Genomic DNA, 27,631 nt, shown 5'->3' with positions numbered 1-27,631 from the left:
CACAGGTGTCTGCGGTTTCTCTCACATCTTTGCAACTCTGGTCAGAAGACAGGACAAACTGCCCAAGAGAACGGGAAACCCGCTCCGTGCAGGCCTGCTGGGCATCCTGAGCAACAACCACACCCAGCTGCTTGAAACAGTGGGAACTTGCCCCTAACCACGTCCTTAAATACTTAAATTAGGGCCAGAGATGGACATTCCAGTCACTAAGATACAGTGAAGGGATTACAGGCTTCCGACAGCTGAAGCAGCATCAGCGATCCCAACAGCCACCCTACCAGGAGGCAACTGCTGGCTCCCAACAGCCAAACTGAGCTGAGGGTACGTGTTGCCAGCGCCACGCACCACCCGGGCACCACCTTCCCAACTTACCCACTGGGATCCGGGCACCAGCCCCGGGCCATTTTCCCCTGGCATAACTCTGAGGGCAGACACTAAGAGCCTACTGTAGAGTACAGGTATTAATGAACAACAGCATGTTGCTACTTCACCTCTCCGCACTTACACAGAGTCCTATACAGGGAACAAACTGCTCATACCGACAACCAACTCGAGCACGTCTGCGTTCTCATGAACGCCAACGTCAATATGAAGCGTCAGAGGCTTGAAGTCTCTCTAAGCCCGCACACCTCAACACTGATCAAGAGCACAAAGGCAGGGAACATTATGGCTGCTCTCGTCCTATCTGCAGATTTACACCGCGCAACCGACAGAGAGGGCAGACCTTCCTCCTCAATACAGACGGGTGCCGGTCAACAGAAGCTTCAGAAAAATTGCTTGTCTGTACACAAGTTTAAGTTCTTTTACTGTAATATATATTTAAATATATATCTATATATTTTGGAACAGGGAAGGAACATGAGATGGAGAAGCAGGGAAGACAAGTTCGAGAAGCAGAGTCATCTCTCCGCATCCAAGAAGCTGGTGGCACAAATAACAAGCCTGGCTAGAGTGATCTCCCATTTCAAAGCAGGGCTGGCTACCCGCTGGCTTCAGAAGAGCAGACTACTTGATAATGATATAAAATACAGCAACCGTTTAAGATGCAGCAAGGCAAGGCTACAGGGCTGGGGTTTATGATCATGAACGATGCCAGAAGCTACACAGCTGCGTTAAAAAAACCTGTGAAAAGGCTGTTAAATGGCAGGAGTAAGCCACGTGCTGCTCCTGGAAGGCCTTTTCCCTCCAACACCCCTCTGTCATGCCGTTGGTGTGATGTGTTTGTAAAGATGGGGAGAGGGGGATTTGCCTAGGGGTGAAGCCTCGCAGGCTGGCCGCAGAACATTAGGACAGACTGACATTCTGGTCTGGTCTCACAGATCCCATGTTCCTAGCCTGACACTGAGCTTCCATCAGCAAGCAGACATTCAGGTCCTTCAAACAGAAGTTAATCCCCTTCTACCTTCCTAATTTGTAGGGGTGAAAGAAGTCCAGCGGAGTCGAGCTGGAAAGCACAAACAGGGATGAAAACAACCAGTTTGCAAACTGATCTTTGTATAATGACCCCCCCCACCCTCACAGCTCACTCTTCCCCAAATAAAGACACATTGTTCAATGGCATGTTGAAAAGACGTGCTCGTCATTCTTAATAAACAACTAGAGTAAGAATACATAAGAGAAACAGGGTGGTATCTTTATATGATACACAAGTGTATGTTACAAGAATTCCATCAGGCACAGGAGCCTCAAGGTTTAAGGCCTCAATGTTAGGCCAAAAAAGAAGAGTGTGGTAAAGTTTGTACTTTTAACATCTAAAAATGTCACTTAAAGGTCTGAATAGAAATCGTTGGTTTGGTTTTTTTTTTTTTTTTTGTATAAATCACAATTGCAGTTCACTCTCTCCTCTTCCTTCCAAGATAACAGCAAATTAACGTCCAAGCACAAGAAAAGAAGATGCCTGCCTCTCCTCCACTGGCTGAGCAGGTCCATCCATCATTCTGTGCCCTCTAGGCTGCACGTGCTCCGCGGAGACAGAGGCCCCAGCCATCCAGGCCAATCCTGTAGTTCATGTTTTCTACATCATAAAAAAAACCAGAGTCAACCAGCAGCTTTCCACAGCTCCCAGCTCGCAGGGGATATGCAGCCTCCAATGGTTCCAACAGTTTGGTGTGTTGGGTAGGATACACAATGGGTAGGTTTTCCTTTAGATTCTTTTAAAGAGAAGAAGCCTAAAAGGGCTTCATAACTACACCAATAAAAAACCAAAAACTTAGGCATCTCCTTTAGTGTAAAAGTCTGTACAATTTATCTTTGCTTGTCCCTCCCCCGTCACCCCGCCCCACCCCTTCTGAGCCAAGAAGGATGCCTTAGTGCATGGTGCTGGCATTAGCCACGGCAATAGCTTCCTGAATCTCTCGTATCACCAGGATCCGGGTGAGCATCTGCTCCATCTGCTCTCTGCTGATCGGCTGGATGGAATACCAGATCGGGCTGTTGGGGGCCACCACTGGCTCCGGTGTCAAGTAAAACGTGTCATTCCGGCCTTTCACACTCTGGGGGCTGCGTGAGGAAGATCAGAAATAACCAGGCTAACGGCATGTCCTGGGAGGGAGAAACCGCCACTGTCCTCGCCCCAGGCTTCACAAACCCTGGCAGTGAACATCTGGCTGATGAGGCATGAAGGTATGGGGTTACATCTAGGGGCAAGAGTGCTCCCAAAGATTTTAGGCCGTGCCAAGGTTAAAAAGCCATGGTGACGGCTACAAGAAAGTAATTTTTATTTCCCGCTGGCAAGTATAACACACACATGGCTTTAGGGGTCTTTCAGAGTGAAGCAAGGATGGGGTATTTTCACATCCAGGCTATCTGCAGACTCATCTGTGCAGGGGAACGTTTACATTAATTATCAGAATCATCGTAATTGAGAGGCGAGTCCTTTGAGGCTCCCTCCAATCTCCAAAGCAAGTCCTCATTTTTGTTCAGAAGCTGATCTGAATAGGACCCTCATCTCCTCTCAAGTAGTGGATGCCTCTGGATGACTTGCTCGCGAGTCACAGACAGAACAGCGAGCTCATGCTAGCACAGCAAACCTCCGGGGCGAGTTGGAGATTAAGAGCAGCCAGTTCACAAATCAGGATTTGTCTCTTTTAAATACCACAGAAGTTCAACTTATGTGCCATCAGAGTAAATCCCACCCTCTCACATCAACACCCTTCCCCATTTAAGTAAATTTATGCAAACGTAGAAACTGTGCCAGCAATAAAACACAGCCCCGAAAACTAGGCCAGCCACAAGATGCGGCTTAACAGTCGCAGAAGACGAGTAACTATACACACGAACAAGAGCTCTCACCATTTGAAGAGGTAGAAGTCATACAGCTTTATCGGACACCTCAGGGGGTTCTCTGGATTCTCAGTCTGCTCTGCATACATGTCATCTGTAACTACAAACCAGCCCCCCAGAAGTCTGTCAGACACTCTGCATGAGTACGGCAAACTGAGCGCTGCCACACAGCCTCAGCGCTCTGAAGCGCCTTGTCACCGTGCAAGAGCTGGCAAGGGACATAGGGCTGTCCCAGGGCAGAGGGACCTGGTTATAAACGCCCAAAGCATCATACAGAGAGCTTGCTTTATCCCAAGATCATGACCCATCCATATCCTTCTTTCCATTTCTCCTCTACCTGTACCCCAAAATGAGAGAAATCTCGCTACGGAGACTGCAATGCCTCAGCTGAATCCCAAGTCTGTGCTTTTAAGAGGACAGACTGTACTTACATATGGATTCTATATGGGTTCTCAAGATAAGAGAAGCCTTCCCAAAGAAGTTTCTCCCTCTGTTCGTAAGCACTTACCCCCAACAGCCCCTTTGCCCATAAAAAACAAAAGTAACAAAAAAAAGTTATCCTTAGCTCTTGGTGAGTCCCGTACGCCTCAGGTAAGGCACGTCCCCAGGCTTGTTATTAGGCAGTACTACGCTCTCTCAGGCAGCACGCACAGAAAACTCGTGCTGCTAGGCTGAAGGTAACTGGCAGAGCCTTGGGTCCTCACAGCCCTACCTGCAGGCATCTCCAGGTTCATCCACTTCCTTCAAGCCCAGTAAGTAAATATTCCCCAAGAAAACTTCCAGACACTACCTTTCTGTCCTGTCTGGTGTATGCCATGAGCCTTCAGATAGCGGATACTCGTGCTTTTATCCTTGGGATTAGAAGGGTTCTTCTTGGTCTGCCTCAACACTTTGGAGAAGGCCAGCTTCATGTGCTGGTCTACTGTTTTCAACAGGAAGTATCTGAGCAGCAAGAAGAGGACACAGAACATTCAGAGGCAAGAAAAGGATACAGTCACAACAGCGAGGCAGTTATCTTTGCTCATCGTGAGCCAGCTGAAGCTCAAACCAATGCCAAATTTATGGCTGTTCCAGCAGCAAAGCATGCAACAGCCACAACTTCAGTTTCCCCTCTGCTGGCTCATTTCCTTGTCGTACTGCATCGTCTTTGCCTGATGGGGCTGCAAGGGGGCTCTGTGTGCAACCATTCAAAATTCCTGATTTCGCCCTAATACAGTGCAGCAGTTTCCTACCAACCCTGTCAAGGCGTTTGAAGTTCTTTTATTCCCCGAGATTCCCAAAGACCTAAGTACTTACTTTGTATTAAAAAACATCAGTGTAGTGAGCAAGGTGGAAGGGGAGTGAGCTCCTAGCTGCTTACACTCCCACAGCATCTCTTCTGTTACATGACTGGAGAGGACATAACCTGCAATAATCAGAAGTCAGCGTCACAGCAGGAACACAGGCAGCATCCTATAGTCTGTAAGTATTGCAGAACATATAAATCTTAAAGGAAGGAGGAGGAGATCCTTGCTGATGTCAAGATTCACTGCTGTACAAATAACTTGCTAAATAGCAGGTACAGTTAGGAAACACTTGTACACTTACGTCAAGCTCTAGTTGCGGAGAGTACGCTTCCGCAATACGCCTATACATCCCAGCCCAGAGAGAAATAAATATGCACTTAAACAGCTTTTAATTAATGGCTCGACTCCAATGCAGATGCTCCTAATCCAATAATATGTGAGAGCAGGCAGGCCAGTGTAACAAATCAGCTCTTGGCCCTGTGCGCAGCTTTAGTCAGCACACAGTGCCAAGTGATGTATTTGGACACATGAGTAATCCTTTGATTCTCAGATTTTTTTTTTTCCTTTGTGTAGAAGAGAAATACTATACTCCAAATACACAGATAAACAGAAAAACAGACAGCAGTATGAACTCCGGGGCTTGTGGAATGACAAAGCACAGATCAAACAGCCAGAGTGAAAACAAAAGGACTCCAAAACTCACGGTGCTACTTCGCCATCTAGCCTGTAACGTCAGCTACTTTTCTGAACACAAGCAATAGCTTCTTCCCTGACATCTAATCAGATCAAAGGGAGTGAAGTAATGAGAAACCAGGTTTCTGTGCTCTGAAAATGAATTTCTTAATCTAGTTCTCATACGCAGCTCTGTTAAAAATCCATCTCTTCTGGAACTGCTCCCCCCGCCCCTGTTGCCATCATCTTCTAAACGCAGGGTTGAGATGAGCTGCATTTGACTGCAGCATTCGAGGCTCTAATCGCGCATTGTTTTTTTCTTTGACACTTCGTCGCTCCTGCAGACCGTATCCATCTGGCTACATGGCAACGTGACAGCGTTGTATTATCTCCCAAAGTAACAATACGTATTAGAGGCAAAATGTATTAGTACTTCAGATGAGGAAGCTTGATTCGGATCAAGGATCAGCTGGCTTCCAAGTAAGCCAATCTCACGACACTACAAAGTCCCAACAATCTGCCTTCCGATGGATGACAAGTGACAGACGAATAATCCTCAGCGACAATCAGGGCTAGAGCCTGACATGCACAACAACCCCAGCATTCACTGCAGACGCAACGTTTTTCTCCCTGACCAGTATGAGCTGCCCTAGGGACGTTAAGTACCTCGAAAGGGTTTCTGTTCAGACTACACTCATGCTGTAGTTCAGTTCAAACATTCCAACCTCCGGAAAGTTTTAAAGTTCTTAAACAAAAGTTCTTACCAAGAGGGGAAACGCGGGGCTGTACGTCCTTGAGAACTTCATGCAGCCATTCAGTGAACCGAATATAGTAGAGGTCTGAGAAGATGTCATCTACTCGGCCATTTTCAAAGAGATACTGTAAGAGATTCACAACACGGTCCAGCACAGTGGTAGCAAGTACATTCCTCAGACCAGACCTTATCCTAAGAGCCCACGTACCCAGTTAGTCAAGCATTTTTGAGCACAGCACTGAAGACTAATGCATTCTACTTAGAAGGGCGAGGACCCTTGCACCAAGGCCAGTACAGGGTAGGTAACCTCAGTTACTGTCATGGGAACGCCAAGACAGAAAGAAAAAACCATCGTAGAAAGGAAAGCTGGTTGGATTTCACCTTTTATTTCAGGTGCGTTCACTGCAAGTTATTTCAAATGACTGTCCTCTGGACACCACCTTTTCAGGTTAAGGAGAGAGATACTCAATTTTCCTATCAAAGTTTGGCTCTGTTCCTGCAGCTCTTCCAGAAAGCCCACTAACATTACCAGGTCAGACCTCCCACACCCCGCAAAGCTAAGCTCTCGCCTGGTAAAGCTTCAACTAGATCAAGTTTTGACGTTGACAACTTCCTCAAACATCATCCAACCCTCCTCCCGCCGCCAAAAAAACAAAGGATTTATTATTCTCACCATGATACTGAACTCTGTTATTAACAATTCTTCACAAACTTAACTCAGTAGACGAAAGCATTGCTGTGCACTAATTATACTTCATCTATTTGTTTGTTTGTTTTTCTTTTTAAAGCAAAGACTTTTTTCTTATGAAATTGTTGGGAAGCTTAATAGAAGCCACAGTCTCTGTTTCTATAACAGAGAATCCTCCCTATGCGTGCAGACAACACGCACGGCTCTGCTGCGGATACAGCTGTCCTCCCCCTACCTTCTGAATACACAGGAAGATGTAGTAGAGCACATCTGGATCATAGGGTTCACCATCACCATTTCGAGCTTCTCGTGTCATTAAGCATAGACCATAATTCAGCTCAGCCACGGCTGAAGAGATGAGATCTTCCTGGAACCTCAGCAGCTGACGCCCTGGAAAAACAAAACAAAGCCATATTATTGAAGCCATAAAGCCATATTATTTCCCAATCTTTCAGGAATGATTTCCCACATCTCCGGCTTTGCCATTCTATCTGGCAGGCCCAGTACGACCTCATTCTCCCAGTATAATAAAGCAAGCTGAAATAAATCAAAATCTTAGGCTGTCAGATCTACTAAAAGATAAATGGGCAAGAATCTGACAGGAAGACTCTCTGCCCTGCCAACTGCCTGTCTATTGCCTTCTTTTACTATGTCTGCAATGAAAGGCTGCCCTGCAGCAACAGGAAAACAGCAGCTCCGCGACTGCTCTACCAGCTTGCCTGGCACTCACAGCCATTTTGTTCGTCCGTGCACCACAGTCACACAGTGCCCTTCTCTACTGCTACCAGCCTAGGTGCTCAAGTTGGCTCAGCATAGACCTAATATCTCCCTTGGAACATGTCCTACGGCAGTGGGAGCATGCAATAATTAGTCCTGCAGGGTAAATCAAAATTTAAATGTGAAAACAATCAGTGATTAAACAAATGTGTTTTCCAGAGCGGGGAAAGAGCTAATGTTTTAGTCACTCCTAATCCTGCTTGAAAGGAAAGGCAGGCCATGTTGTCATCACACATACTTCCAATAGGTGCTAGCCTATTTTGGGCTTCTTTTTCCAGCTCTGCGTTCTTGGTCTGTGCCCAGCTTTTCCACACTTCAAGCCCTTCTTCCGGCTTCAGAGAATTTGGAAGTAGAAGTTCAGGTGAAGTCTGTGGCTGCGGCTGTGGTTCAACTTCAGCAACCTGAACAGTTTGAGCCTATGAAAGAAAACATTTCGGTTTATATAAACACTTCGATATGCAACAGTTTGACAAAAAACAAGCAATGCCGCACTACCTCTAGCCCCAAGGTATCAGCCCTTTACAACACTCCTCTCTAAGAAGAAATTAAGCCAAGGAATGCAACTTTTGCTGTCTAACCTGAATCACTGCTTGCAAAAGAGCATTCATCTCTCCAAGAACGCTTAGTTTGAATGGACATATCTATAACCCCTTTACAAATCCACACAACTTGCAATTTGATGCATTTAGAAGTCCTGCAGAACATCACAGGAGACCTAACAGCCACGAGCTGTTCTTGCTGCAATAGCATTAAGAAGCCAGCCAGCACATTCAAAGGCAAGGCTCTTCACAGGGCTAAAGTCCTCTCAACAGCAGACTTCTGGTCTCCCCTCAAACACCGAAACAGATGACTATGGAGCCCCGTTTGCTCCGATGCATTTTTTCTTGGCTTTGGCCAACTTGTCACTCTGAACCACCACTGAAGTCCATCATCTCGCTACAACAAGAGTGGCCCAAGGCCCCTCGTGAACACAGCCTTGAGACACAGCAGCTAGAGAGACCGCCAGCCCCCGGCAGCGAAGAGCAAGGTGCCATCAGCTTTGCTGACCATTGCTGCTCCAAACCCAGACTGCCCTCAGCAAGGTTCTGGGTACGATTGTGTGTTGTACGCTGCTAGCATCCTTCCCCACCCTTGCCCATCGAGGGCAGGCTCTCTTTGTTATTCAGTACGTAACAGGCAGACAGAATAGATATGCCCTGTTCTTACGCGACAGCTGACAAGATTAATTAATCTGTAAGAGTTTTAAAGTAATACCAGACTAGAACACCAGCATCAAAACATTAATTCAGTTGCAATGAAATGCTCTCAAACTACCAAATACTGCTAGAGCGGACTAGCTACTGTTCTGTGAAGAGCTACTGTATGACCTACTATAGACCTAAAAGGTCTCCAGACCCTTTAGAAGTTTACTTTGCAGCAGGACCTTAAGTCACCAAGAATTACGACCTCACACTGAAACTTATTTTACAGGCAACCGATGGCACCTATCCAGAAAGAGCAGTGAGCCCTCCAGCTGCACTCACTCTACATTCTTCACTACAGCTTCTCAGTCCCATGCCACGGAAAGTCTCACGGCTACCTCAATTAAGCAGATTAACTTGAAGCTTTACAGCTCTTAATCAAATTCTCATTGGCACCCTGAATGTTAGAGAGATAGCAATTCTTACATCAGAACAGTTTTGCTTTCTCCTTCTTAAGAGCCACCCCCAAAAGCAAGGCTTTGTTATAATGAAGTAACTTTTCCTTTGATACTGCCAAGTGTCAATCATCAGTGAAAGTTGCTCTGACAGTAGTAGGGACCATAATGAAAATGGCATAGAGACTTTAGTAATACCTGTACCTTACTTAGTACAACAAAAAAACCTGCTGAAGAGGCAAAGCCTGCAAGAGCCTGAGACTGGAGCTTTCTGACTGCCTCTGGTTGGTTTTCCTTTTTTTGCATCAGCTCTCAATAGCTCTTTGCTTATCAGCGCCTGCATCACCAGCAGCGTCTACCACAGCTACAGAGGGAGACTGTGACTGAAAAGGTCTAGCTTTTATCAAGGCAGACGGTGACAAAGTTTAAGTTGTCAAACAAGCCTCTGTCTTAAAAGAGGCCAGGAGTCCCAGGGTGAACCGACACCTTGTCTTTGCAGGAGCCTCCCCTCTCCTCCAGCGTGCTGCCCCATTACGCTCCAGAGAGCGGAAAGCTTTTCAGAGCCAGCCCCCTCCATCAGCCCAGCCTAAGCGGCAACCTTCTGCCCTGGCCTCGCAGACACCTCGTCCAGTGTGAAGGCAGGCACGCGGGCTGAACTGGCAGATGCTTCTTAGGCGACTTAGATTTTTCACAAATAGAGCAAAAAAGAGTCGCAACTTGCCCAGATCCCACAGCAGCACAGTGCCAGAGGACAGTGTGGGGCAAGCAAGCAAATTCCTTCTCAGTCTCACAGCTGTGAGAGGTACAACCCCCAAAAGTTCAATGTTCACCTATAGTAGCTTTATTGCCCCCTTAGAGGAAGAACACGTACCCTCCTGGACTTGCCTCTGTGTTTAGGGGCTTAGGCAACAGCCAGTACTCCAGAAAATTAGGATCAGAAAACTGATACCCAAGAATTGCAGAGCACTGTGCACAAGAACACGCGGCATTAGTAGAAGGTTTACAAGTAACCATTGAAGAAATTATGGAGTTAAAGGATCCCAAGAATGTGGCTCATGCTCTTAGAAGCCCCTAGAACAAGTCCAAAAATCCTGTTTAGCAGAAAGGCAAGAAGTTCTGTCAACTTAGTTTGTTCAAGTAGCTGAAAGGAATGAAGTGATCTCTAAAGCACTAATACAGGGAAAAGGTGAGCTACAGAAGGCTCTTTGAACATGACAAAACAAAACAAAAAAAAAAACAGTCAAACAAAACCCCACACATTACAAGACCCATAAGCTGTAGCTTAAAGTACAGCTTTACAAAAGAGGGCATCCAGCAGCCGAAAGTTATCTCGAGATGTAGGGAGCCTTTTTCAGTGAAGACCTCGGTGGGCTATAGCCCACAATCAACTCGGAAACTGTCAGCCATGACTACAGAAAGTCGTCATCCTCCTTGTCTCAGTGCTTACTGATGAAGTAGAGGACATATATGCCTTTATAAAGCCAACATTGTTATTTATAAACTGGAAAGAATTTATAACAACATTTATGCTAGCAGACTTGGATATTTTTGCCCTCATTCCATTCAGCAAAAGCAAGCTCTGACAGATCAATTGCTTTTCACTTTCTGGTAACAAAAGATAAATTACATCCAATGCACATATAAGAGAGGCCATTAATAGCCCTAATGAGTCAAGTTTTAAAAGCGAATTCAAAATAATCTATGGCTTAAAGTTAGCAACAAAGCCTTTAAAAAAACAGCAACACATTTGGCTGCCAGGTTTGCCAAGCACTATGAAGAGATGCTTACTTGCCACTGCTCGTTACTGTGCTCTTGCACACCAGGCATTTACCAGGAGCAGGACACGGTGCTACAGATAGGTACACCTCATCCATGAAGTCTGCTCACAACTAGTCAGGTTTCGACACTTTACCTGAGCACTGGATCTGCTGTGGACTCCATGTGCTGCATAACACAAAGTAACTGATAACTAGGTGACTAGGATATTTGCAGCGAAGTAAGGCATGCAATCATCCCTGCCTTTCCACTGCAACCCCTAGAACAGCTCAGGACAAGACTGCAGACCTCTATGAAGAGGCTAGCAATGAGCACGTATCTATTAATTTGCACTACGAAGATCAGGACTGAGTTTCTTTTGGCAAGCTTTGCATCCTATAATTATGTACCAACATGAACGCATCGCAGTCCTACACCTATCAGGAGTCAAACGCCCTACGTCACGCCCAGGCTACTGGGACAGACGCATGGCTGCTTCCTAGGTACCAGCTGTCTGCTGGCACACTCCCTCTCCACAACATTCGCGAGTTGTTAATCACGGACTGAGACGGAGAAGCAGTTTTAACTTACTGAGCAAGTGACTTGTAGCTGCTGCTGCTGCTGCCCCTGCTCTTGGGGTGTGGGCTGCTGCTGTTGCTGCTGCGGGTCCCATATGTGCACCGTCTGTGCTGTATTCTGGTACGTCCCTGCCACGGCCTGCACTGCCACTGGAATGTGGATGTTGCCATTCATAAACTGCGCTGGAAAGAGCGAATTAGCAAGAGTCTGCACCACTTCCTCGTGAGAATTCTTCACTACTGAAGTACTTCCCACCATCTTATCCTTGTCGTCTTCCAGCTTCACGGTAGCCAGTGTCGTTGGCGAGCCACTGACGTGGACGGCATTGTAGGCCTCCTGAGGGATGGCGATGTGGGTTATGTTTTGCTGCTGAAGGTCACCACGTGGTTGAGCAGAGTAAACAGGGATGGTCCAAGTCTCTCCAGTGGGGCTAGTAATGGTCCCAGTGGCACTGTACAGGTGGGCACTGTCCACTGTTAACAAGTCTGGCCTTAAAGAGACATAACTTTGCTGCTGGCCCTGAGGAATGGCCAGCACTGTGGCAACTGGCTGCCCTGAAATAGCATACGATACAGTAATAGGCATATCCACTTTACGTTTCTTCACCGGCTGAAGGACATTAGCAGTGCTGATCCGCCGCTCTCCCTCTCGTGGAGAGCCTTGTTGAGAAGGCGGAGGCGACAGTGCTCCGACTGTCTGGATCTGTATCTGCTGGCCGCCGGTAATGGCCTGTCCTGCCACAAGCTGGGCCTGGATCTGCTGGTGTTGTATGTGTTCCTCCTGTATCTCCGCAGCCTGGATCTGTTGGGCAGTCTGCACGTGCTGCACTTGGATTTGAGCCGCCTGCAGCTGACACGGGCTGGGGCTCTGAAGAGATTGACTCTGTATTGTCTGGGATGCCTGCTGCTGCGCCTGGCCTTGGATCTGCACTTGGACCTGTATCGGTTGCTCCGAAGCCTGATGGACAGTGAGCTGTGGAGAGAGCTGCTGGGCGGAGACCTGCTGCGGTGACTGCTGGACCTGGACCTGAACCTGCAACGACACCAATTCAGCAGTTAGAGATCGGCAAGTGCCAGTGATTCAACAGGGGGGGCCACCAACAGAGACAGGCCGTCGCTGGAGGGAGGTCTATGCTCCAGGTCTTTTATGCTCAGTTTTATGACTCCATGTATTAATCCATTAGTAAAGATCTCGGGAAAATGAAACCGAGTTACTCGAGAAGTGCCTGGCTGATAAGAGCAGTACGGTAGATGATGTGGTTGCTCAGCACTGCACATGACCACGCATCTCAGCACAGCGCGTGAGCTGCATCTCCATCCTCAAAGCTCTGTGGGCTCAAGCCAACAGATTGCATCCTTGGAAGCCAAGAGAGTCTTCAAAGCTATTTGCATTGCTAAAATATTATTTCTGCATAGGCCTTGCAATAGCAAGACTTTAAGGTCATGCACATTACAATTCTGATTTATCTTGCTACAAAATGCAGGAGCTTGCCTCATTCTTACTGTGCTCTGAAGACTGTTTTACTGGTTTCAACCCCAGTCCCCCAAATGGCCGCAGGATCACTTGCCAGGGACAGGCAGTAAGAAATATGGGTAAGTTGAAACCAGCACTTGGCTCTTTCTGCATAAAGCACAGAAATATTATTTTGAAATCAACCACTAAGAGTAACGCTACACAAGCAGGTGTCAACACAGAAAGCTGCAAGTTCAACCTGAATCTTTGTCATGCGCTAAGGGGCAACGCTGCAGCATGTTTTTTACACTTCAGAAGTATTTTTTTGGCAGTGATAATTAAAACCAATTCTTTTTTTCATTATTTACTTATTCTGTTTTAATTCCATTTACTGTCCAAATTACTCAGTTGTATTTTCTAGCTCATGCACTTACACAATGCTGAATAACATGGACAAAATATGTTAAGACTTGGACCCAAACACATTTCCTTTTACTTTAGGGGAAAAAGAATAAAAAAATAAATCACACCCTCTCACATCAACGCTCATTTGTCTAAGGTCTGTCAGGCTATCTAGCAGCAGCCCAGGAGCAGGCTTACGGCCAGGAGTCAGAGGTAGCCTCCAACACAAAGCTCAGGTCTCGACAACTTCACATCCAGGCCTCGAACCCAGCCCAGCTGGTGTCTTCACTCCCAGGGCACCGAGTGAGGTGAGCTCTGCTCTCCTCATCCAGGCACTTCACCATTTTGCCCCCCACATTTACACAGCCACTTGGTGGCATTTGCCTTATCCTAAAAGTGATATCCCAGGTTCCCATGATCATCTGCTTCTCCGGGCTGCCTTAACGTTGTATCTTAAGGGAGGGAATTAATTACTCAACCTCTCCTTTCAAATCCAATGGAGAGATGTAGAGCTTTATTAGTGGCATCTATGAGGGCCATATGAAGTTTGAAGCCAACACAGATTTATTTAGTTGCAAAACTATGTCTTCCTACTCATGTTCTCTCACCCTTTTCTACCTCGCTTTCTAGAGCCAGTCAAGCTAACATAGCATTCACACAGAGACACCACACTAGCCAGCCGGACAATACCAAAAAGGACTACCACACCAGTCCGCATTGCACAGATACATGAAACCTCACTTCCCAACATCACCTCTAAGAAGTCGTAAAAAAATGTTAAGGATTCATTTGCAGCCAATTAAGACTTGCTAAGGCACAAAGTGGGGTGGCAAAATGCACCACTTGCAGACCAGTTTTATAAGTCACCTCCTGTTAAGAACTAATTCTATTTCCAGGAAGAACAGGGAATTTTACAGGTTCCTGCGGGGAACTATATGCAGTATACTGTAATGCAGATGACATGCACTTTCTATAATAATTTCCTGTAAGGTAACAAGAATCATATGACCTTGTGTCAGCATGACAGTTCAAAAAGCTGCATCAATGAGTGATTTGATCAGGCAGTTAATTGAGAAAGATGAAGTCACCTATGGGATGCTTCTTCAGTACTGCCTTTACAGCATGAGTACTGCCTTGGGCAAACAGGGCCAAGCACAGATCCCAGTTAAGAGTTCAGTTTAAGAAAACCAGTTTCAATTACACCTCTAAGACAAGTATTCTCCAAAATATCTGACTTTAACAATCACTAATATAGTCCCTAGTCCTAGTCCCTGGCTGGATGGCCGAGCCCAGGACGTGGTGGTGAATGGAGTCAAATCCAGTTGGCGGCCGGTCACCAGTGGTGTTCCCCAGGGCTCAGTGTTGGGGCCGGTCCTGTTCAATACCTTCAGTGATGATCTGGATGAGGGGATCGAGGGCACCCTCAGTCAGTTTGCAGATGACACCAAGCTGGGTGGAAGTGTCGATCTGCTGGAGGGCAGGAAGGCCCTGCAGAGAGACCTGGCCAGGCTGGATCGATGGGCCGGGGCCAACTGTGTGAGGGTCAACAAGGCTCAGGGCCGGGTCCTGCACTTGGGTCACAACAACCCCATGCAGCACTACAGGCTGGGGGAGGAGTGGCTGGAGAGCTGCCCGGTGGGAAAGGACCTGGGGGTGTTGGTTGACAGCCACCTGAACATGAGCCAGCAGTGTGTTCAGGTGGCCAAGAGGGCCAACGGCATCCTGGCTTGTATCAAGAATAGTGTGGCCAGCAGGACCAGGGAGGTGATGGTGCCCCTGTACTCGGCACTGGTGAGGCCGCACCTCGAGTGCTGTGTTCAGTTTTGGGCCCCGCACCCCAAGGCGGCCATGGAGGGGCTGGAGCGTGGCCAGAGAAGGGCAACGAAGCTGGGGAAGGGTCTGGAGCACAAGGCTTATGAGGAGCGGCTGAGGGAGCTGGGGTTGTTTAGTCTGGAGAAGAGGAGGCTGAGGGGAGACCTTATCGCTCTCTACAACTGCCTGAAAGGAGGCTGCAGCCAGGTGGGAGTCGGTCTCTTCTCCCCAGTAACAAGCGATAGGACGAGAGGAAAGGGCCTCAAGCTGCGCCAGGGCAGGTTTAGGTTGGATATTAGGAAAAACTTCTTCACCGAAAGGGCAGTCAGGCACTGGCCCAGGCTGCCCAGGCTGCCCAGGGCAGTGGTTGAGTCCCCATCCCTGGAGGTATTTAAAAGACGGGTAGATGTGGTGCTTAGGGACATGGTTTAGTGATGGACTTGGCAGTGATAGGTTACGGTTGGACTCGATGATCTTAAGAGTCTTTTCCAACCTTAACGATTCTATGATTCTATGAATTGAAGTCCTTGTTCAAAAGATCATCTGCAGGGCAAAGGCCCAAGACTAGACAAATGTGCGTTACTGCACTGATATATTTTCAGTTTCACATAAGAAACATTTGCTTTATCTGCTAGGATCCAAAGTCATGTCACAGAAAGAGATAAATGTGTAATTTTTCCTGTACTTCTGCAGTGTGTTTTCAGAATCTGCACAGGTTGACTGAGAACACCTTAAAAGTACCCCCACCTTCTTTCCAAAATTTTACATTACTGCTACTGCTGTAACATATACAAAGTAAAGACACCAGGTTTTTTTTTTCCTAGCAGTAAGAATTGAAAGTCCACTCCTGTGCTGAAACAATTTTATCACATAAGAGCAGTTAGAAAGGTCACGGAATAGGTTTAAGCAAGAGGCATTGTCAGCAAGAGAGGCATGGTCTAAGAACATACCCGACAAGACAGCATTGTGTTCCTTCTGCTTTTATAAAATAGACTATTTCAGTTGGAAGGGACCTACAATAATCACCAACTGCCTGACCACTTCAGGGCTGACCATAAGCTAAAGCATGTTATTAAGGGCATTGTCCAAATGCCTCTTAAACACTGACAGGCTTGGGGCATCGACCACCTCTCTAGGAAGCCTGCTCCAGTGTTTGATAGACCTCTCTCTAAATAAATGCTTCCTAATGTCCAGTCTAAACCTCCCCTGGCGCAGGTCTGAAGCATTAACCACGTTAGAGCCTAAGCTTACTGTCTCTAGAAGTCATGGGCAACCTCCATCACTTCCAGCAGATGAGCAATCATGACCTGAGGCCCTACGATACTCCCCCAGGATTAAACCCTAACCCCCACAACTAGGATGTCTTGCTACTGCTTTAGAGTTCACACACTGTTATTGTTAACACCCAAAGAACGAGCCCAGACCCAAACAAGATGAAGAAGTCAGAACTCCGGAATCGCTGGAAGTTCTCCATGCTGCAAACTGCAGACACCATGCTTCTGACTAGAGGCTGCGCCTATTTAAAAGGGTATTGGAGCTCTACCTACCGCACGTTACGCATCCCTTGAGAGTTACACATCCATTTTTAACAACCGTATTTTGCAGTATACCCCTCCCTATTTTCAAGTAGGTTGTACCCAGGAGCGCTAGAAGTATTCATTTCAGATTTACAGATTTCAACCCAGTCTGAGACCAGAGCTTCTTATGTTGACCTCATTGTCTAACTTGCTATCTGAGAAAAAAAGGACAAAGAATGGCAGTAAACATCATCAGCGGTTGACTTTTTAAAAGACTGTACAAAGAGGAATGCTTTAAGTTTACAGGCCAAGACCAACAGGGAGGACTTTAAATCTTCACCTTATGCTGAAGATTAAAGTGAGAACATGTTATGCCGGGAATTCCTGGCTTATACTGGTGCAAGAGAGGAATGTGCCAAGTTACCAGTACCGAAAAACTGCTTATTGCCAGAATTTTGGATCTAACAGCATGAAAACAATCACTTCCCAGCAGGCTACCATCACACAGAGAAATGCCTTTTTACCATAAAATAGCTAGAAGTTGGACCAAGTACCAGTTGACTAGAGAATCAAAAGCGTTAGAAGTCAGCCCTGCATCGTAACAGGAGGGCAGAACGAAATTTTTAAGATTCCTTTAAAGGAAATCTTCTGTCACATTAGGCTCAAAAACATATTCTGTCTAGAACTGAGCACATGCAAAGAGAAAATAAGTAACTCCACAAGCATGGGAACAGCTGAAGCCTGGTTTCCAAAAGTTTTTTTTTTCCTCATGGTTGATAGACTAACTGACAAACTTTCAAGGAGGATTCATAACGTGTCTGCCCTGTGCAGACTCTCTGCCCAGGAAGGAATCAGACTGCAGAACTGCAGTTCTGAAACAATTAAGTTGAAAGAATCCCCAAGCAAAAAAAAAAAAATCTCATCTGTGGACTGACTGGATCACCTAATATTTCCTAAAACCTAACTCCAAATCAGTACACATACCACCTCTTGCCTGCATGGATTTTCTGACATCTAGCCTACCCTAGAGCACCTGACAGGCTCTTAGATGCCTCTTTTCACAAACACGTCTTGGTTTCTGAAGCTACGTTTACACTAGCAAGTAGTAGGATACACCAAGAGCAGACCTTCAGACCTACTGAGGTGTCCACACTATATATTCCAGAAGACTATTTCAAACTTAGGTCTAGCCTTGCCCACCAGCTGAGCTAGACACACACCTAGACACAACAATACTGCATCTTATGGCTTAGTTTCACCTGATGGGAATCCCAAATGACAGGCTCCAAACCGAGGAGATGTAAGTGGGGGCAGGCAGCAAACTTGCTGTGGGAAATACGCTCCAAACCCACCCCCCAAAGTAACGTCGGTGCACCTCAAACTTCCACACCTGAGCAAGCCGACAGAAGTCAAATGTTTGGACAAAAAGTTAGTGAGAGCAGGAGAAGAGCAATCTCATTTTTTAGCCCAATTTAAGGAAAGGAGGCTTAAAATACACTTCCCTCAACAACAGTCCTAAGCTGAAGCGACTCCAGTGTTCAAAACCAAGACTGTAATAAAGGGTTCCTTCTAATGTTACACCAGAGAGCACACATACAAGTACAAAACAGATCTGAAGTATAGAGTAGGTTAAAAGACAGATCACCGAAGTAGCAGGAAGCGTTGGAACTTGTTATTCAACTACTTTACAGGAAGTCCTCTGCTATCTGTCTAAGTAAACAAGGGCTATGGGGAGTGCACAAGTCAGCTTTTCAGAACAAGTGCCAGACAGATTCTCACTCCAGGTTTTTCCTCTGCTCATTTATCACCATCAGAGAGAGAATTCCACAGGCCAAATTAGGCCTCGCACGTGTTTAAACAGTTACAATATCAAGATTACATTGTCAAGCTGTACACTGTGGCAGGATTTAGACCTAAAACAGTTAAAACACGTGAACCAGGGAAAACAAAACAGCTTACCTCTCAAAGAGGAACCTCCTTCCATATACGAGGAGGCAACACCTTGAAAACACCACTCTCGACTACAACCCTTCTTTGAAGTGGCACACTCAGCCCTAGCAAATGCTAATCAATACTAGCTGCTAGTATCTTATTGGGATGCTTTTCAGAGGTTAAGCGAATAGGAGCCCTACCTCCAGGCTAAGCTTCAGAACCAAGACCAGGTCACGGGGAAGCTGCATCCAGCAGAAGTGAAGGAACGGTGTATTTTATGCAGAGCCAGAGATAAGATTTTCTTCTGAGCTACTTAAGGGCATCTTTCCCTGCCTTATGTCATTAATAATGCCCAGCTTCCTATAATGGCCCCAAGTCACAGAATAGACTGGGGGAAAGATTGAAAAGGTAAAAGCTGAACAGCAAACACATAAGGAACTGAGCAATTAGAAAGGCATAAGCCTTAACTGAAAGACCTTTTTTATGCAGGCATTTAACCATTCCCTACATAGTTCTGTGATCTTGCTCACCTGTAGCATCCTCCCCTCAAGCCCTGTCCAAGAAGCTCTTGCCACCTAGCCATCTGTGCTAACAAAAAGCTGAAACTGAGGATCTTCCCCACATGCGCTGTATGTACCCTAAGCAAAGATACTTTCTGTCCTCCGATATTCTTTCAGTTCAATCTTCTTGCGGAAGAGGAAAAGCCGCAACAGGTTCACTGACCTCTGCAGAAATATCATATTCAGTAAGCAAGCCAGTGTTAACACTTCTTGTCGCTGGCATCATCAATTCAATGGCCTCAATGCACAAGACCAGCCAGCAACAATCCCACCAAAGGCAGAGCTGATAAAACTCTTACTTGACTGAAGCAAAACACAGCCCTTCGCAACCTGCAGCACAGGGTAGGACAACTTGATGTACTAAACCCTTTAAGATCACTAATGGCACCGCTGTGATATTGGGCATTGAAGAAGCTCCAAGACACTTGTACTGGAGCACTGACTAGTATACAACCCAACAGTTGCATCCACTCAGCCTTTAAAATAAACATTTGGCAACAGTTTGTTGGACCTTTTAGGCAAAAAACCCTAAGGTGGCAACTTCTTCAAACAGGAAATTGATTTTGCCAGGATAAATAAAAGCAGCAAGCAGTCACGCACTGCCTTTGGTTGTTCACAGCAAGTAACATCTAGGATGAAACCTGAGCATCGTCTGTCTGTCTTTATGATCGTAAGGTTGTCATCAGCACTTGCAACCGTGAGGTCATCTGACTGGTCATATTATTAGTCACCTTCAGCTCCACTGCCACGCTGCCAGACATAAGCGTAGTCATTCAAAGGGTCCTCCACTGATTTGCAACTGGATTAGCAAGAACTAAACAGATTATCAAGTCAAGTACTGGGATGACATAAATTTGATCAAAAGCTAAGAGGCTTCAGCGGATGACCAAAATTTCTCATCGTACAACACGAGTAGTATTTTAGCAAAGCGAGCCAGCTGGGTCAGGTGCGCTGCTCCAGTGGAACACTGTCACCCCAGAGTCACAACAAAATTCAGCTTTGTTCAGACACCGTGCTCTGCTACTGCTGCCACAGTGACAGTCCGGAGACAGGCGAACACTAAATCGTGGGTTTAACATAAATCACATCTCGGTAAGAAATCTTGAAAGACAGAAAAACACTCTTGCAAAGGGGTAAAGACATTCCTCTCCACCCCATCTTTGCAAAAAAGTAAGGCTAATTCATTCACTTCAAGATAATTCCGAGCTAGCTGCTCAAATACACATGAACCCAGTCGCACTGCTGATGCACAAAAGCTGCAGCCATATCTCGCACCAGATGCGCGGCCTAAGCGTTCTGGGGGCTTGGAACATCCTAAAGTGAGCAGCAGGGTAGCAACATAAACACTCATTATCATCTGTACTGACAGATGTGAAAGCAGATATTTTAAAGCAGAGTCACAACAAAAACAAGGGAGAGAGAGTAGACAACTTTCTTCGGGAAAGCTGTCGAAATCTTTCATCAGGTATTTTTCAGACTCCTCAGGGTGCAGGCCATTCAGTTTAAAAAATAGTAACAGGTCTCTGGCAGCAACTCTATGGTTATTTTCAAGAAGGTCAGGAGATCATTTTTCTCTGGAGCATATGACATATGACCTCCCTCCCTATCTCTGTTACTAGAAGGCTTGCAAGGGTCAAGCCTGAACTTCGACTAGATCTGAAAGGAGGCAGTCACGGGGCAGGGGGCAGAAAAAGAGATTCCTTCCGACTTCCACAACTGGTGTGGGGGCCTTGCCTGCCTTCAAGGCTGAGGTACCCAAAAAAGCCAACCCTCCTAGTTCTTCTACTGAACTTCTCCCAAAAAACGTGCTAGCTGGCAGAACTGAAAGCACCCTTGATCAGTTTTAATAGACTCACACAGAGATCCAAGTCACGTCTGTGAGACTAGAGGCTTTTATTCTTCAAAAGCCTTGCGACATAAGTTACTGTAGGGCAACAGGTTACAGAAGACCCAGTTAAGCGTTCGTTTACTCAATAAAGAGTAATTGGAGATGAGTTGCCCAGTGAAAGAGGTAAGTTTGCCTTTGCTGTAGGATAAAAGCACGCAAGTAAGCTGTTAGCACAAGTCTACTGCACTGCAGCAAGTTCACACTGCCAGTAATTTGTATCTCCATACCCTCATTTATTGCAAAAGAGGAAAGCTCACAACTTTACATTCATGCCACAGAAGGCAGAAAGATTCAAATCTGAAGTGTTTCAGAATTACAGCTGTAGAGAGCGCTCAGCTGTTTGGGCACATATCATAAGAGAACCTTAGTAAATGCCCTGCCACCTATAAAATCTTCAATTTAAGAAATGTGTTTGAGGACCAGAGCAGTTATTCTAAGTTACATGTTTGGGGGGTGTGTGTGTGTGTCCCGCTCCAGTACTGGAATTGCTCACTTAATACAAATTACTGTAACACCTATTAAAAATACTGGAGAAGGCTCCTTCCACTGTGCAAAGGAATAATCTACCTTGACACATATGAAACCTTTAGAGTTCCTTTCCTGAAAGGTATCTTCCCTGATTCATAACGTAAGTTGACGTCCCTGCATTTTCCCCCCCGACTTAAAAGTTAGTTCAAGAACTACAACTTTTAGAATATTCAAGCAAAATCATTTAAAGATTATTGATTTCATTTAAAAAAAAAAAAAACAAACCTGAAGACGAGTTAAGATCCCATGACCACCCAGAACAACCAGATAAAGCAAGACCAGCGGAGGGGGGTGGTATTTATAGCAGCTTCACGCAGAGTGCGAGGCTTCAGGGAGCTGTGTACATGCCAGAACTGTCAACCATTTCTCCAATAGGTTACACCACTACATTGCTATGTATGCTACTCCTCCTGCGGCGGGGCTCAATGGAGGCACGGTCAAGAGAGGAATTTACTACCAAATTCCTTAAATGAAAGGGAAATAGTGCTGTTCTATATAAAGTTAATTGGCCTTGCTTCTTAAGTGCTTGCCTGTGGTTTCAGGTTAGATAGTAGCTGGCTCTGAACACTACTCCATGGGTTAGCAAGCCATATATACATTTAGAGAATATTTAAGATGCTTACCTGGACTTGCTGGGGTTGCTGAACCTGTATTTGCTGCTCTGGCTGAGTTTGCTGCTGGACACTGGTTGTCACGGGACAAGCAAGTTCAAGCAAAGACCCAGCCACCTCTGTGCTGTCCGTGTAAATGCAGTTGCCACCCTGCTGATAGACCATTGTGGTGGTGGCCGTCTGCTGAAACTCCTGCAGAGCTTCCGGCCCCTTGGAAGCAAGGGAGTCCAGAAACTCCTTCATCCTGTGCTGGGGGATCGATCGCGCCTTCACACGGATGTATTCTTCAAAGGAAATGGTGTTCTCCAGAGAATTATTCATATTGCAAGGTCCTTAGGGTTCCTTAAGGAAAGAGAAAGTTAAAGTCTTAACTACAGCACTCCTTTGATGCAAGGATCTTCCCAGCTCCAGTAACTAACATCTCATACCGAGTACTGCCTGAAAACTAGCAACCATGCACAGCCAGATGCCCAAGACAGATGCTTTAGTTTTACGAGGCATCTTGTGCTACTACACATTTCTCAGATTAACCCTTAGCAGCTCAGGGAAGTCTGAATAATAACCAGGTGTAACTGCAGTACTATGCAAAGGGCTCACTGCCGTGTAAAATCTTCTAGCATTGTACTTCACCCAGACCAGGCGAGTCCCATAACAGACAAAAAAAAAAAAATCAAGTCACACATTTCACTTGTTTGCAGCATGCAGTATTAGCGAGAGAAGCTTAGAAATCAATGTGTGGCCCTGCTTCGCAGCCACGGAGGTGGGAGAACCGAGCAGTATGTTCTGTCAGGCCATGCAGTTCTATTCTAGGCAGCTAATGGGAAGCACAACGGAAGAGCATCAGATGCAGCATTCGGCCCACTGCTATTAGGACTAGGACAGCCTTATCGATTTGAACAGAGCAAGCAAAAGAAAAGTGCTGGAATCAAGAGATTCCTCAAACGGGGAACTACACACACGGAGAGGCAGAGCTCTGGAAATGACAAAGGCAACAGCAGCATCAGTTCCTGATGTCCTTTTAATATAGGAAGAGGTTAACATGAAACATGCCGTGTATGAAGACAAAAGAGAGACAGAAAAATAAATCAGATGATCGGGGAGGAAGTGAGAGCAAGGGAAAAAAAAAAACAACAAAAAAGATGACTCCACCTGAGAACATTAGAAAGCTCTAGGGTATACCCTGACAGCATTCTTCTCTTATTAACTTGTCTTGTTTAAACCCACAAATTGTTTCTGCAGTGAGTATACTGGCTGTTTCTAAGGCACTAATTAGTCTCGATAAAGGATAAATAGATTTGAGCTATAACACTACCAGATATGAGATGGTTGTGAAAAGATGTGAAACAGCACAAGATTAGGGACTAGAAGAGGTGATTCAGTGCTACTAGATCAAGCTGCAGAAAGGAAGAAAAAGGACAAACATCACTATATGTACATTATGACTGTAGTTCTAAAGAGAATAGGTACGAAAGCAGAACCTTTTATATTATTTTACCGTGATTTAACAAAGTGGAACCAAGACAGAAATATGCGGTTGAACATAAGACTGCCACAGCCTGTGTGAAAATGGAAGTTAGCTCTAGGCTCTCAGTGGCGCCCAAGCGTACTCCACAACTCCAGCTCCAATTCCCACCAAAATCAGTGGGAGCTAGAGCAAATTCTAACCACTCTTTACTGTTACGTGACAGCAGTCTAAACACACAGAAGTTTTTGTTTACATGGAGGAGGTTCATGGCTAGTGCATTGGACCAGGCTCACAGGAGAAAGAATGAATATCAAAGGTAAGGGGAACACACATGAGGCAACTTGCACTGTATCTATAGTTTCTGGAGTTATTAAGCAACATGTGTTGCTGTATGAGATTACTACGGAAAATATTCTTAAAACATGCATCATAAAAAGCACCAGCTAACAGTGTTAACTTAGTAAATCCAACAACTCTGTAAAAATCAGCATACAGAAGCTCCTGTAGAGCCCACAGCTGGACAGAAAAACAATTCTCCTGCCTTTCAGGGATTCTGATCTGACACATTTTTAAGCCAGCTGTTCGCGATAGAGCCAGTGCGACTATTCACTTAGTTGCTGACTGAGGTTTCCTCCAGGAGCCACCCAAGAGCACTCTACACCTCTACAGGACATGTTATTAACCCCTTCCCAGGTGACCATATGTCCAGGGTGAAACCAGTAGAGAACAACCTTGTTCATGCACCCTCAGTGACTCAGGCAGGACCTAGACCAGGCACGCTCGAATGCATCTTGCATCTAATTGTAAAAGGCTCTGTTACACACTCTGAAGCTGGAAAACAGATTTTGAGTGATTAACTTGTCCTGATTTTCTACTTAGAACTTGCAAATATTTGACTTCAATACTACAGTGAGGCTTTCAAACAGCAGAATCATTTTGCATGTCCACTCTGAGGTGCACTAGCAGACACAGCTTTCAGAGGGAAGACTCTTCTGAGGAACAAGCCTCAAGGACACCACGCTGGGAACCCAGACACGAACGCTACAGGCGCCCTTTGACAGTTAGCTACTGCTGAATAGGATGGGCTCACCTCTCAGCAAAGGTCCTGCCTTCTTCCTTGCTCCTGCATTGGGGCTTATTATGTTGGAACAGCTCAGGGAATAGTTACTCGCTTTCTGTTAATCTTGTCAAGGGAGAGAGTGGGGACGTCAGCAGGGCCACTGTTTTCAACAGCAGCTATCCGTTAGCCCCCACTCTTACTTTTGGAACTCCAACCCTTCTATCCAGAGCTGCTCCCATGTACATCATGCTCCTGTGCAGGAGAAACCAGAAGCCACCAGAAACTCAGACGCATAAGCAGCAGGCCCAAAGATCAAGAAGAGGTCCACCACCAAACCATCACCTACCTCTTCCAACCACCAGGAAGCACAACAAACACAGCGTTGATTTCTTAAGATACAAATTCTCGACCCTGCTCGGCTGCTCCACCTTAATGAGTTCTTAGATGCTTAATTTTAGCATCAAAATCAAGAGCCTACTAGGCCAATCTTCCCCTACTAGCAAATCTTCCTCTGTCACAAGCTGTCAGAAGGAATCTCCCTTCTAACATGGAAAAAAATCTTCCTTTATATTTGCTTAAAGTTACTACACTGAGAGCCACTAATGCCTAAAGCAGTGAAACGCTCATCTGAGCTGCTGCAACACCTGAAGTCCCACACGTGGATCAGAACCCCACCGCGCCACACGGTATTTGCTCCCGCTCCGGAACAGCAGCAGGATCTTCCTTTGGTTTACTCTACGGCTCCCCAACTCTGGCAACCAGAAAGGAGCTAAAGACGCCTCAGGTAACAGTGTGGGCTGGACTAAGTTCCTCCCAGAGTCGTTCCTGTCAGTTTGAAGGCTGGCTGGGGTTATTTAACTAAAAGCACTGAACCACTCAAAACTGCACTTGACAAAACCCTATGTGGCAGCAGAGGTACCGGGTCTAGAAGGAGATTTGGGAAAATAACGCTCTACTCCCAGAAATTTTATTTATTAAAACCAAACCCACCTGCATTTAGGACAGAAAACCTCTTTAAGGCTCAAGTGTGCATTCGACAGGCTTTTGTAGGGCAACACACACAGCTTGCTGCCGCAGTTGCCACTTTTACCGTTAGTTATTAAAACGTACTAATTTACACATTCCATTTATCCCGCAGACACGCATTAGAAACAGCAAACACCCATCCTCACCAGATCTTGGCAGCATGTTTTTAATACTGCATTTTAAAATACTAAAAAAAAAAAAAAAGCACCCAGGCAATAAGCTTTCTCCGACAAAGGGAGGTAATTCCTCCCTGTTCAGCGTAACTACATTCTTCCCAGGAAACAAGTTCAAGAAACTCTTTGGAGATCATGAGCACATACGGTTAGTTCATAAAACTTAGACTGAGGTTACTGAAAACACACACACAACTTGCAGCATGTGGACAATCTGGACTCACCAGTCACCATGTTGCATGTATTTCTGCTGCTCTTGTCCTGAGCTCTTAGACTTGTAACGTTCTGGAGAAGACAGAACAAAGAAGCCCTTTCCATCCCCAGTTCCTCTTTCTTTATTAAAGCCGTATTATTTTTAATATGTATTCCATTAAAAGAGAAAAAAAAAAAATCAGAAAAGAAAAACGTGATCATCCAGGCAGCTAGCAGCTCCTACTGAAGAATTGCGAGATGCCCAATTCCTAACCATTGTATCCCTCGGCCTGGTAAGTGTTACTGGGAACGAGTGTGTGAGCACATCGGTCACCCTGCGGTGACGCCGGAGTTACTGGAAGACAGAACTTAGAACAAGGCAGCAGCAGTAACCCTATCCAGAGGTCCCCCCTCCTCCCCCCCGCAGGTGCTCCCGGCCGAGCGGAGGAGGCCCGGGACAGACGGCAACGACACGGACGGCCCCGCCACCCGGCCCAGCCGAGGCGAAGCTCCATATTTAGCCCCTGAGATCATCGCCCGCGGCTCGGCCTCTCCCCTGCCCGAGCGGGGGACGCGCAGCCCGCGGGGCTTCCTCCTGCGGCACGGCCGGGGAGCTGCCCGGGCCGCTCCCCGCCGCCTTTGTTCCCCCGGCGGGGCGGCGGGGCCCGGCCCCACGGGAGGCACCGCTCCGCCGCCTCCCCCCCCCCCCCGCCCCGCCGCAGGAGCCATGTTGGGGGCTCCGCCGCGGACGGCGGCCGCCGAGGGCCGCGCCGCGCAGAAGCGGAGGCCGCGCCTTCCGGTGCGCGCTGCCGCCGCCCGTGCCCGCGCGGGGAAGGGGCCGCCCTGCCCGGGGCTGGGGGGGGGGGGAGGGGGCGAACCGGGGGGGCACGGCCAAACCGTGCGCGGCCCCGCGCCGCCCCCTCCCCTCCCCCTCCCCGCCGGGCCCGCGCCGCCCCCGGAACCGCCGCCACCTCCCCCCCCCCCCCCCCGCGCCCGACGGGAGGCCCCGCCCGGCCCCGCCGCCGCGCACCGCACCGCGCCGCGCACGCCTCCCCCCCAGCCCGACGGCCCCGCTGCGCCGCGGCGTGGCCCGGCTCCGCCTCACCCCGGCCCCGCTGCCGCCGTCGCTTCGCGCCGCCGCCGCCTCGGCCCCGAGTCTTTTCCCCTCACAGCTCCCTGGGCGCCATCTTACATTCAACCCCCCGCAGCCAATCAGCGCATGGCCCCGGCCTCGCGAGAGCGCGGCCCCCAAGTCCCGCGAGAACTCGGCGCCCGGACCCTCCCCGCACCTTAAAGGGGCCTCGCCCCGGCGGTGGAGCGCCCTCCGCGGGGGGACACGCGTGGGTCCGGGACACGGGGGGGAGGGGGGGCGAGGATTCCTATGGGAAGGAGTAGGGGGGCAGCCCCTGGTCGCGGCCGTGGGGCTCGGGACGCCACCGGCACGCGTGGCCGTGGGGCGCCGCCGGCCGAGGGGTCTCTCCCCCACGCAGCCCCCGCGCTGCTCCGCGCCAGGCGGGGGCGGCCCGGCCGCGCCCCCTCCCCCCCCCCCCCCCCGCAGCAGCCGGAGCGAGGTCCCGCGTCGCC

At 47.4% G+C, this 27,631-nt stretch overlaps 1 protein-coding gene across 5 annotated transcripts; it reads right to left on the bottom strand.

The window, feature by feature from the left end:
- Window positions 1-1,560: 1,560 nt before the first annotated feature.
- Window positions 1,561-27,276, bottom strand: QRICH1 (glutamine rich 1). 5 transcript variants are annotated; one of them, XM_082321606.1, is made up of 11 exons: window positions 27,153-27,276; window positions 26,080-26,188; window positions 22,144-22,473; window positions 11,442-12,461; window positions 7,698-7,875; window positions 6,918-7,072; window positions 6,005-6,119; window positions 4,579-4,687; window positions 4,073-4,224; window positions 3,292-3,382; window positions 1,561-2,499 (listed from the first exon to the last, which is right to left on the bottom strand). In XM_082321606.1, exons 3-11 carry the CDS (start codon window positions 22,450-22,452, stop codon window positions 2,307-2,309), a joined length of 2,322 nt encoding a protein of 773 aa, XP_082177732.1. In that variant the 5' UTR covers window positions 22,453-22,473; window positions 26,080-26,188; window positions 27,153-27,276; the 3' UTR covers window positions 1,561-2,306. The 5 variants fall into 5 exon arrangements, with proteins under 5 accessions (XP_082177732.1, XP_082177734.1, XP_082177733.1 ...); XM_082321608.1 differs by having other exon boundaries at window positions 26,080-26,140; XM_082321607.1 differs by lacking the exon at window positions 27,153-27,276 and adding an exon at window positions 26,322-26,737.
- Window positions 27,277-27,631: the final 355 nt, after the last annotated feature.

This window comes from Platalea leucorodia, assembly GCF_965183815.1.
Source record: "Platalea leucorodia genome assembly, chromosome: 9".
Lineage (NCBI taxonomy): Eukaryota > Metazoa > Chordata > Aves > Pelecaniformes > Threskiornithidae > Platalea > Platalea leucorodia.
This window is presented reverse-complemented; position numbering and strand designations above follow the sequence as displayed.